General features: G+C 40.1%; 1 protein-coding gene across 5 annotated transcripts in view; it reads left to right on the forward strand.

Moving 5' to 3' along the window:
- LOC107221596 (protein turtle homolog A) overlaps positions 1-13,304 on the forward strand; it is a 413,977-nt gene that overhangs the window by 383,850 nt on the left and 16,823 nt on the right. For all 5 annotated transcript variants that reach the window (XM_046739373.1, XM_046739374.1, XM_046739371.1 and 2 more), the window contains one exon: positions 3,578-3,705. In XM_046739373.1, the coding sequence (XP_046595329.1) occupies positions 3,578-3,705 (128 nt within the window). The remainder of the gene's footprint in view (positions 1-3,577; positions 3,706-13,304) is intronic.

Consider the following 13,304-nt stretch of genomic DNA (forward strand, 5'->3'; position numbering starts at 1 on the left):
TTGTTTTTTTTTCTTTTTCATCCCCTCTCGTTATCGTTGGCAAAGGCCACATTTATCGTGAGGCAGAATGTATTTTCTCATCGTCTACAGAAATTGAGCTTTTACTATTCCTACGAAGACTTCCTTGAACGGTTAGAGTCAAGTGGATTTGATTGCATCCGGAAGTTATTCGGTGAAGCCTGTATCATAGCTGTTTTAGTGGAAAATATTTCACGGAAAATAGCTGGATTCTTATTCGAGCATACTCGTGTTTCGAAGCTCCCGAAGTACTTCTTGAAAGTCTAGTTACACACTTAATCAGCATTGATTATTCCTGGAATACAGCACAGCTAACAGCGCCGTAATGAATGTTATAAATTTTCCTGAAAACCGATGTTTGGCTGGTTACAACGGGTTCTAATATATTATTAACAGAACGGTACGTCGAGATGATTATTGAAATTTCTTGGGAACCAATTAGATGCAATTTACTGGACCTAGACAAGTCAGCCCGTCGATTCGATTAAATCTTCAGGTAGATATTATCGAAAAATAATTAGTCGTAGCGATTTGTATTATCATCAATAACGCGATAGAAAATTAGGAAACCTTTCAGATAAACTTTCGCAATAAAAAGAACAAAGCTGGTGACAGCGGTTGGATACAGATCTTGGGGTCGGTCAGGTAGAGAGAACCAAGTTTTTAGAATCGGGATAGACGAAGAGATCCTTTGTATCCGAGGCATCTCTTGGCTGATCAGTTGAGGGATAGAAGTTTAATAAGGTAATCAACCCACTTGCACATATACATGTTCGAAATATCCATTCAGAGCCAGCTGTCTACTTCCGAAAATTGAAGTATGACATTCTGTACACATGTTACGTGTCTACGCGTATATCAGAGATTTGTGAAAGAGGGATGAATCGAGGGTCTGCAACGTGAATCCATACATAAATTCGCCCGGTGGCGGTGAAGAAAGCGGAACTACATTTGACGGCGAGTGCGCTCGAGCGGGTCTGAATTTGTTGGATTGCCACTCGAAACGCATTGAATTTTTCCAGGCAAACCGAGCGAAATAAAATTGAAGTGGTTTCGCCTGCCCGATTTTGCTTCTGCAGCCGCGTTGCCGTGTCCAGTCGCTGCACCACATCGGTAACACGATCAATGGACTGCGCAGTTGAATTTCGTTTTAACGCCGATGCTCCGACCTTTCCATCCCCTTTGCAATAATTTCAAGTCCACGTTCTTTTGCTTTTATCATGTAGCCTTTCCAATTCGACTGAATTAGAATTAACCAAGAATGGGACGAAAGGAAAATAGACAATGGGGTGAGAGTTATTTACGATCATTTTTTTACTTGTTCATCCAATCGGTTGCTGTTATTCGAACATTACACTATGAAATTCTACACATCAAATATTCGACATATCCAAAAATATACATTTGCCTTGAAACAGTATTTACAGTCTTTTTTTTATAACAACACATTTGTAACCCTGACAGAGATTTTGCCATCGCTAATTTGATTCTATTATTCAAGATGTCAGTTAGGATTTTCTGCAGGATGAAACTAACGACACAGTTATTAAACTTATTTATTCAATTCAAGTCGCGACGTCCAATTTTTTTGCTCATAGTGTTGACACCATAACTATCATGGCTAGAAGAGCTTTTAACAAGCTGCAAGATGCAATCGCCCATGCAGCAGTTTCTTCGATTTCTTCGACAAAGTTTCTACCGTAAAAGTGAACAACCCAACAGGGTGTAGTGATAGGCATTACCGAATCAGTCCATCGGGGTGAAAGGATCACGTTCTCCAACTTTAGTGTCAGAGACGTGAATATTCGCGTTGTATGGGAATCTACGAAAGTGCCATCAAGAGATGACGAGAGAAACGGAATTTGGATTCCATTTCCTGGGAATCTCCTAATGCAGATCGGTAGCGAAGAAAGAATTATGAATATTAGTAAAAAGCGTAACTGAGGATAATAAATTAGGAATCCTTTCGTACATGAAGAAACCAAAGTACGAACAAACTTACGAGTTTATCGGTATTCCAAAAGTTTGATGAGATGCTATTCGTCAACGAGAAATGACGGATGCTGAGAAAATTCTTCCGCGCATCTTGACTTGTGAATGCATACCATGTCTTTTGATTGGTGCAATATTTTTCTCACTTATCGGCTGATCCACTACGCCATTTGGAATCCAGGAAATGACAAATCTATCACGCCAAGTAGAAAAGCTGCGTGTTTTTCGCATCCCATTACATTCCTGTCCTTTAGCGATCAATAATAATCTAGATACTAAATCGGGAATAATCAATAATAAATTGCAATGCTCGAGTGGTGGGAATTCGAGGTGATTTTTTTTTCGAGACCGTCAATTTGCTTGTCTCCCAGGGTAGATTAGCCGTTAACAACAGCAATAAGGCTCAAGGAGGGATGAAAAGGAAGTGCGGGGGAATCGTGGACAACGTCAATCTTCGGGAGAGCGACGTCGAGGCGGAAGCGGAGTAACGACCCCAGGTTTCTTCGTCGCGTAAAAGTGCGAAGAGTCGTCGCTAATCCGGGACTAAAACGGTCTTATTATCTCGCTCTATCGCGGCCCGCGTGCTACAGCTTAGTTTGGAACGATTCTAATCTACCATAATGCGAGAATGAATCACGCGCTCGAGGGAAGCTGCTCTGCGTTACAAAAAGCATCCTCGAAATCGGGCGTCGTGACGACCCGAGGCGTGTAAGGCAGTCTGCCAGACTAGGAAATTTCAGGACACCCTCTCTTTTTGCCTCCGGGACGAAACGTGATCCGGTTTTCTGCACCGAGGGAAACAACTAGTTGAACAAACCTAATTTTGCATCGCTTTTAGGCCTGTTGGAGGAAAAAAAGCGTCGGTTTTCACATTCTTTCAACCACTCTGATCGTCTCCAGGTTAGAAACTGATGGTTTTAGGTTCGTAGTGAACTGCTTCGTTTCGTGTAAAACAAAAAAATTTCACTTTTTAGCAATCACATTCGTTTACAGTGGTCGGTTGGTCGAAGATCTATACTTTTTATTAATATTCTTACAAGATAGCTGTACTTTGACTATTTACCGAATTGTTCCCTTTGCGAGCTGGGTAGATCTGTTTCAAAACGTGAAGAGATAAAATACCGATGAATAAACAAAAGCTTGGATATTGATATTTCATTTCAAGGTGATTGAAAATATAACAGATGCGTTCGGTTTTCGAGTCAACCCTAAACAGCCGCTATTGATACGGAAAGTTTCGCTAATGACTAAAGACTTAACGAATAAAAGAAGCTAGTCTGATCTTTATTTTAAGTCATGGAATTTGAAAATTGGTCTTTAATAATTCTTCAAATCGTGACACCTTTACCGGGTACCAAAATTGTCACCTAAAATTAATCACCACCATCAGGATCAAACTACACTGAAGGTAGAACGTAACTTTTCCCTTTCCGTAAACGTAATCGTTAAATTAGCCAAAAGGCGCAAAAATTCTTTATCTGTCCTACATGACATTTCGATATTTTTTATAGGTATTCAATTTCGTTGTGTTACTCCAATATTGATGTGATCCTTCTTTGTGTTTTAGAACCAACAACGGAGATTGTTGGTGGTCCTGATCTTTACATCAACCGTGGAAGCACGATCAACCTGACCTGCATCGTGTGGTACAGTCCAGAGCCCCCAGCATACATTTTTTGGAATCACAACAACGCGGTAAGTCTATTAATGAAGATAAATCTTCTGTCCCCCACTTGATCCTGCTTTCGGGTGCACTCCTTCCTCGGAAAGGATACTTTCCAAGGTGGGAACGTAAGTATCTGATGCCAAAAACCGATAGAAACAGTGGAACATCTATCGTTGAATTCGAAAACTCTAGTTCACCATGCTTGATGGATATGTCCGAAAAGTCGGAGTGTCGCGTGACGACTGGCTGTACACAGGATGTTTCCGAGTGAACACCGCAGTTTGCTGGGTTACCTACCACTGTAGGGAACAAATATCGTGACAAATTGTTTAAAGTCGTGAAGCGGTCAGTTATCACGTTCCGGAGTCACGTTAGATTGATTATATTACTTGTTCGACCGAAGTGATAATGATTCTGTAGTTCTCTGTTTTACCTATATTTGTTCCCCCGAGTAGAAGGCAACCTAACATACTGTTATGTTTACTTGGAAACACCCGGTATATCCATATGGAATTAAAAGTTTCGTCAGAAGAAGCAGTAAAGCTGAGATACGAGTACCGATAGGGACTGGTCAAGCTTTGGACAGTTAATGACTGCCTGTCATACGAGAATTCGAGGTATCAAAAAAATCTTTCACATACATGCATACATAATACATCCAAAGTGGTTCCCTATGAGACCCTCTGCAGGGACTTCAGAACGTTTCAAAAATAAATATTCCCGTAGCAAAGTCACTTGAGTCAACCAAGATTGAAAGTCTGATTGGCACATGCAGCAACCGACATTGTTCAAGATTGTTACAGACTTTGATTAATGGATTTTTTTAGAACCTTACTGAAAGTAACGTTCCTCGATATGATTTTATGGATGCTTCTATTTAAATAACTTTATCAGATTCAAGTGGGTTTGATTTAAACAAAAAAAAAACAACAATGTCAAATCTAATAGGATTTCAGTTGTGAGAATTTGATTGTGAAAAGCAAGTGAACGGATTTACTTACTTTTACGCATCGTTTTTATGTCAGTGGATTGATTTGGGTTTCCATGACCTGATAAAGCTGTTTTGCTATTCATATTTTTGATTATGCGAAGACACGTTAGACTTGTGAAATTCATTGGCAGAACTTCACGCGCCATAAAACCTCCGAGTTCAAAAGTTGTCATTACACATCCACATATACATTTTGAGTAACTCTCTCGCTTGGAGTAGGAACGACATTCGGTATTCGGAACGTGCAATTTTCACGCCTGGACTAATGGCATCTCTGGTATCCAGTGGGGTTCAGGATGAAAATTTTGACACTCCGTTAACTTCAAAGCTAAACTGAGGGTAGAGCACGCAATGAATTATTCCGGAGGAATTCGGGGCGAGAATTGCCGGGAGATGATCGACCCGCTATTTTATTTTTCGAACTTTCATTATTGAATACGGATCAACTTCAGCAGTCCATCAGTCTGTGAATAAAATAAGGAAGGGCGAGAAAGTTTCCGAAGCTTTTTGGCCGAAACACGAGCTGATCCGTTCGTCACTGGTCAAGTTGAGTTTAAGTATAGAGGCAAACGTCGTGGTCTGCATCGCGTGCGGTAAAAAACTCACTTGTCCTCATGCGATTACAACATTACCTACCCTCGCCCTCCCCAACCTTCGACCTACCTTTTCACGTCTCTTGAACTCGGAGCTTTTGTGAGTTTAAATCAACGCTGTACGTGTACAAACGTGTTGCCAGAGCTTTTGTTCAAAAATTGCCTGAACCGTGTACCGAAATAATTAGGTTGAAACACGTGCTGAAATTTAGAATTCACCCTGAGATTATTCATATCCTCGATAAAAAAACGTACGAATTTGATCCACCGTGAACTTCCTTTTGTTAAAAAAAAATTTGCAGAATATCCTTTTTTAGATAAAATAGGCGGAAGAAATATTATAATAAAATTAACCGTACGGAATACATATTTTTCTAAACTTGATGAACGAAACTGAAATTTTTCAGCGAAACATAAATTAAAAAGTTGATTCACTGTTCTTTCGTTTGTTTGAATTTTTATTTCGGTGAAAACGTCGGTCAAGTTTATTGTCTATCGAAAACAAAGGATCATACCGAAGCCTAATGTGAAATACTTTCTACGAGTAAACTTTATTCTGAAACTGCAGTATACCGATTTAAAAAAAAAAATCGTTACAAATTCGTTCGGTACCTTCTATTTTAGAAGTTTTTTCTTTTTTTCCTTTGCATTACAAGTAGCGTAGAAACGCGTGCAGCTAAAATACATTTCATGAGAAAAGTGATCCATAATAATGTAATTGACGGGAATCATACAAAAGCTCCGTGTAAAAATTGTGATTCTTTTATGAAAAATATATTCATAATAATTAGACCGAACTACATAATGCATGAAAATTGCTTTTCATATACATATGATAACTGGACTATCCAGTTAAGATTTCTGCCCAATGCTTTCCTTACACTGCAAACGTGACTCACAAAAACAAAGTAAAATAAAACTGGAGAGTGATAAAACAAATTACCACCGGAAAGTTTAGCCAATAATGACGAAACCTGTAAATAAAATAGCTCTGATGTAAGGTACTCTGTTTACACGAAAAATTTCTGCTCTCTGTTAGCTTCGCAGCAGAAAAAAAAAAAAAAAAAAAACCATTACAGATTTTCTTTTCAACTCTTTGTCAGGAGATAGAGTCCTATGCGAGTTTTAAAAATTGTTATATGCAGTTTAGTTTTAATCATGAGGACTTAAAGCTTGTCTTTCAGGAAACTGGAAGGCGGTCAACTCAAAATAACCAGGTCGCAACCGGAACGTGCGATATTTGAAAGGTTGAATTCTTTTATCAAAAAATGATGACTGATTAAAACGTTGTTCTTTTAATAATTCTAGAACTACTCGACTGATAAAATACAAAATGTAATTATTAATTGCAAGTCAGGAAATTGTAGAAAATCGGGCAAATCACGAATACGATTCTCTGTGGAACTCAGGATGCAAGAATATACGCAATGAAATATCAATTTTCAATTTTTCTGGTATTTGCAGAATGAATTTCAGTTTTTTTTTTTTTTTTCTTTCCAAACGAAGAAGCTAAACGTTGGTAATCTGTGGAATCTGAGTAGACTCTGAAATGTTCTTCCATGGATCCGTAGGACTGTTATGATTGTATCGACAGCGAAATTGGAACCAGCAAATCACATTATACCTCGCTGGTCGTTAAGAAGGTACGCTGAAAGAAGTTTCAGCAGGTCTTTCGGCTTGAGATAGAATCGCAATCAAACTAATACGTGAAGGGCTGTTGCTTAATTCTTCTTATTTTTCTCTCCTCGACGAGAAGAACGACGAAGAGATGATGGAGGAATGAAGGAGATTCCTCGAAAGGTACAATATAGGTGGGTGGATATGTAGCTCTTTTCACAGACTTTCATCGAAGCTGCGAAACGAAAAGTTATGCTTCCCCAAATCCTGTAGGAGATATCTATATAAATATAACGTGGCTAACGAACAAAGTTAGCGATACAGTAATTGATTACAGTTCCAGATACGAGGAGTGGGGAATCAACCGTGTCTTGTTAATAACAATGAAAATCACAGCGATCGTACCGATGATTGTCATAACAACAGAAACACCGTCCTTGCTCTCTGAGTAAAACTAATCCATCCGCCACTACCTCATCGTTAATTACACCTCATGTCGCAACTAGTCGTGTTAATTAACCCATTCGCTTTGTTGATTTTGATTTTAGTAGTGTATATATGCCGGTTCTAATCCAAAGATGGCGGCGCTCCCCCCTAGCTCCCCCCTAGCCCCCCCCCCCCGACTCACGGCGCACGCTCTCCCAGCCCCCCCCCCCCCCCCCCCCCCCCCGGTCATTTTTGGCGGCTATTTTCATAGGATTTGACACACACACACACACACACTTACACACAAAAAATAATTCCTGTCGAGACTTGTTTGGCGCCGGAAAGCCGCACATAAATCAGATAGGGTAAATACCCGCCAGATCTATTGAAAAAATTCCAGGAAATGACCCCTGTAGGAAGGTTTAAAATGACGTTTTCAATGCTTTTAACAATTTTTTTATTTAACATCAATTACATTTAGTTTTCTTATTGTATTCTCAATTATCTTATTCTAAATTTTAACGAGTAAAATTATACATATTATTTTCAATATCCATATTAATTAAACATATTGTTATTCCAAAATTAACTTATACCAATTTTTAACAGTACCACTGATCGGATTATATTCAACAATGCGATCATGCCAGATCACGCAGTAGGCAGAAGTGTGTGGTGGAAACGTAGTGCTACAGTCAAATTCCAATCGAATGTCCACAGGTCCAGTTTTTAATGTTTCGTTCTGCTTGGAGCAATCGATGACGATAAGGGGAGCTTGGTTTATAAATTCACGCCTCGATAGCAAAGGCTCGGCTTCTTTGTTATAGTAGCTCATTTGAAACCGAACATACATATCATAGAGAATGGCGGGGGATGTGCAGGCTCGGACTTGCTCGCTATCAAGAGTCGTAAAACCCCAAAACTGTGTGTACACATACCATCCGGTGAAGAGCGGGCAAGATAAGATTTTTCTTACACCAAACACTGTTCGCTACCTGCTTTTCGTTGACCGATTTTTCACACCACATGGCCCACACTGCTTAAAGACTCATAAAACTCAAAAACTACATTAGGCGGCGGTGGGTTCGTGGAGAGGGGGGAGGGGGAGGGGGTGAAAACCTGTTCCAACACGCTTTAAGGCAAGATGCAGCTGCGGAACTGGGTGACTTCAAACTGGCAGATAAACCGCAAAAATTTAGGGATGGTGGGAGGGGGACTGTGGACCCCGTCGCCTCTGACGTCATTTTTTACATGAATTTCATCTTCTCTGCAGAGTCGGGAGGGTGATGAAGAGCGGGCAAGATAAGATTTTTCTGATACCAAACACTGTTCGCCACTCACTTTTTCGTTGACCGATTTTTCCCAACACATGGCCCCACGCTGCTTAACGACTCATAAAACCCAAAAATTTAGGGATGGCGGGTCGGATAAAGGGCGGACCCAGTCGTCTCTGACGTCATTTTTCCCTCCGAGATGCGCAGAACGCAGTGCGCACCGCATCTCTGACGTCATTTTACCCTCCGATATGCGCAGAACGCAGTGCGCATCGTTCCCAAATTCTTGCGATCTATCGGCCTATATACATATAAGCTCAACGCATCCGATGCAGACTAGTCAGTCTTACACGATACGTGCAAGTCAAAAAAGTTATACAAAGTTCAGCTTATATCAACGTCAAAGTCATGGCAGTCGAAGCGTATATGGGACTTGCGGAGCAGATGGAGAGGACGTACAATTTGCTGAGAGAGCAACCACCCGGAGAAGAGAATGACGCCGTCATCAATCATTGGACTGATATTGGAATTGCGAATATCCAAGTTCTGCGCGATATTTCCATGCAACGAGGAACAACCGTTGGTGCGAAAATACGGATCCAACATACGATCGCACTCCTGCAATCTTGGGTGACGAAGATCAAGCAGTTGCAGCAGCGCACAGTGGTGACGGGTGGAAATATCGGTACTCCTGCGGGTGTACAATGGGACGACGTGGATAGCGCTTTTGCCAGCCGAATCAGAACGGGGGTTATCACAAATCTCCGTCATAAAAATTTGCACGCCTTTCTGGACGATGTGCAACGCGTCATCACCGAGAAGTTGGAGCTGATACTGCGCGAGGAGGGAAATGTGAAGGTTAACCTCATATTATCGTGCAAATTCGAAAATGCCAAGCACGAAGAGATCTCCACCGAAGTTAAGAGTTTCAACACCTCCAACGTGGCGATTCTCCTCCCATCGAGCGATATAAATGGTTGGTTCATACGTGCACGGGGTGATCTGCAGTCAAAGGTGGAAGATTTCGAGCAACGCGATTCCGGCTGGAGTATGATTGAGATCCTTAACCTCACTGTAAATATCAATCGCTATCAGCCTCTCGCCGCAGGGGCTTCAACATTCGTCGAGCTGCCCCAAGACATTCAACGGAAGAGAGCGGTGGTGAACGTGAGGAACGAGGACGAAAGATGTCTTCTCTGGTCCGTCATAGCAGCCCTCCACCCGGTCAACACCCACACTGAAAGGACTAGCCGTTATCATCGATATATTTCCGAGTTGGACTGTACAGGTATCAAATTCCCTGCTGCTCTACATGATGTGAAAAAGCTTGAGAGATTAAATAATTTGCGCATCAATGTATATGGAATAGAATCTCAAACTTTTTCGCATCATGCAAAATCAAATAAAAGCGTCATCGTGCCAATTTATTTGAGTAAAAATTTGCATAGCGTAAACACTGACACGATCCATCTTCTAATGGTTGAGAGTAATCCGGAAGATGATATGACTGGCGTGTTTCCACCGAGATTCCATTTTGCTTGGATTAAAGATCTTTCCCGATTGGTGAGCAAACAATTGTCCGTTCATGAACACAAAATGTTTTTATGTGACAGATGTTTGTGCCACTTTAGCGTGAAACACGCTTACGACAATCATCGGCAAGATTGTATTATGCTAAATAAAGTACGCATGGAATTTCCCAAGTGTAAAGATTTAGTATTTTCCAATTTTCAAAACAAAGGCACCGTTCCGTTTGTCGTATACGCCGATCTCGAATGTATATTAATCCCTGAACCTATAGATGAATTTGAAACTCGTAAGACTTGTGAAATTCAAAAGCATATCCCGCACAGTGTAGCGTACTATGTACATTGCGCGTACGATGAGACTTTATCGGAGTTCCACGGTAAACGCGGTGTCGATTGCATAGATTGGTTTATGCAACGGCTTAAAGATTTATCAATTCAAGTAGAGTCACGCATCAAAAACATAATTCCGATGGAGTCTCTTACCCAAGTGCAACGCGATCGTCACATGCGCGCAAAGAATTGTTATATTTGCGAAAAACCGTTTACCCCTGAGGAGAAAAAGTGTTACGATCACTGTCACTTCACGGGTAAATATCGTGGTCCTGCTCATAATCGGTGTAATTTGAATTTCAGAGAGTCGCACACAATTCCAATAGTTTTCCACAATTTGTCCGGTTACGATTCTCACTTTTTAATAAAATCTCTCGCGTCAACTTTTCCCGGTAAAATTACACTGCTACCCATAAATAAGGAAAAATATATATCCTTCACGAAACGCGTCGATGGAACAATGATGCACTTGAGATTCATCGATTCGTTTCGATTTATGGCTAGCAGTATCGATAAACTTTCCAAATATTTGACCGATACCGATAAACGCATAACACGTAAATTTTATAATAACCCGACTCAGTTCAGTTTGATGACCCGCAAAGGCGTTTTTCCCTATGAATACGTCGATTGTTGGGGGAAACTCGATGAACCGCGATTACCTGCAAAGAAGCATTTCTACTCGCACCTCTGCGATGCAAATATTTCAGACACCGATTACGAGCACGCGAAAACTGTTTGGAGGGAATTCCATTTAGAGTCATTGGGGGGCTACTCAGATTTATATTTAAAGACCGATGTTCTTTTGCTTGCCGATATTTTCGAAAATTTCCGCGCTAGCTGCTTCAAAACATACAATTTAGATCCGTTGCACTACTACACTGCACCGGGGCTTGCTTTTGACGCGATGCTCAAGCATACTAATGTAAATTTGCAACTTTTAGACAACCCTGAAATGGTATTATTTATTGAAAGAGCCATTCGAGGCGGCGTAGCGCAATGTTCTAATCGACACGCTAGGGCCAATAATAGATTCATGGGAACAGATTTTGATTCAAACAAAGCGGAATCGTATCTCATGTATTTTGATGTGAATAACCTGTACGGTGCAGCTATGAGCGTGCATTTACCAATCGGTTCGTTCGAGTGGGAATATCAGCACATCGATATAACGAACCATCCGGACGATTCGCCGATCGGTTACTTTCTGGAGGTAGATTTGGACTACCCTGTAGAACTCCACAAGGATCACAAAGACCTACCTCTTTGTCCCGAACATTTTACTCCTCCGGGTAGTAAAAATGCCAAACTCGCGACCACCCTTCACCCCAAAACAAAGTATATATTGCACTATAGAAATTTGAAACAGTGTTTGAGTTTAGGATTGAAATTAACGAAAGTGCATAGAATTTTGAAGTTTGCGCAATCTCCATGGCTCGAGCCTTATATCACGCTCAATACAGACATGCGTAAGCAATCTAGGAATGAATTTGAGAAAAACTTTTACAAACTCATGAATAACGCTGTGTTCGGCAAGACTATGGAGAATGTGCGAAATCATAAAGATGTTAAATTGGTTACAAAATGGGAGGGAAAAGGTGGTGCGAGAACGCTTATTGCCCGAGCAAACTTTCACAGCTGCACCGTATTTGACAGTGATATGGTTATCATTGAAATGAATCGTGTCAAAGTTCACTTCACCAAACCTATTTACGTCGGCGCATCAATTCTAGATCTGTCAAAAATCTTTCTCTACGATTTCCACTATAATTATATTAAAACCAACTTTTCGAATAAACAGGCTAAATTGATGTATACCGACACAGACAGCCTTATTTATCAATTCAATGTGCCTAATATCTACGATATCATCAAACGTGATGTAGATACAATGTTTGACACCTCTGACTATCCGCCCGACAATGTGTATGGTATTCCCCTTAAAAACAAAAAACAACTAGGGCTAATGAAGGATGAAAATAATGGTAAAATTATGACAGAGTTTGTGGGACTGCGAGCAAAGCTGTACACATTTACTACGATGGGCGAGGATGGGGAAAAATATGACAGTGGCGTAAAAGTGAGTAAGCGTGCCAAGGGTGTAAGAAATTCATCGATAAATAGCATCACGTTTGATGATTATAAGCGCTGTCTGACGGCTTACCGAGAGTTGACTCTTCCACAGTGTTTAATACGCAGCAAAAAACACGAAGTAAGCACGATCGTACAAAAAAAAATTGGCTCTGAGTTGGCAGGATGACAAGCGGCAATTGATACCTGGACAGACCGACACCGTACCTTGGGGGTTTGTCCCAGCCTCCCAATAGCTATAGGATAAACTGTAGACATAGAATTGATGTAAATATTTGATGTTTGACGCCTCAAACGATCCACCATCGGGCGGAAACGTTTCATGATCAATACGATATTTAATGGATTTGAAGTTTCAAAATGCGAATTCATATACTCAACAATTGTTTATTTATCTATTATTGATATATCAAGCAATTATTCATATTTATTCGTTTACCACGAGAAAAGTTTTCAGAAAATGAAAAAAAATTTTCAGGAAATGAAAAAACTTTTCAGAAAATGAAAAAAAGTTTTCAGAAAATGAAAAAAAGTTTTCAGAAAACGAAAAAAAGTTTTCAGAAAATGAAAAAAAGTTTTCCAAAAAATAAAATGTGTAATAATCGTATGGCAAAATTGCATATTATCATTGTTATTATCACTATTATTATTATCATTATTATTATTATTATTATTTTCGTAGTACATGCGCGCACAAAGGAGATAAAATGTGGAAATATTTGTATATTCAAAATCTTTTATTGTAATTCGGAAAATACATACAAATTATGTTACATG

This window comes from Neodiprion lecontei, chromosome 5 (genome assembly GCF_021901455.1).
Source record: "Neodiprion lecontei isolate iyNeoLeco1 chromosome 5, iyNeoLeco1.1, whole genome shotgun sequence".
Taxonomy (NCBI): Eukaryota; Metazoa; Arthropoda; class Insecta; order Hymenoptera; family Diprionidae; genus Neodiprion; species Neodiprion lecontei.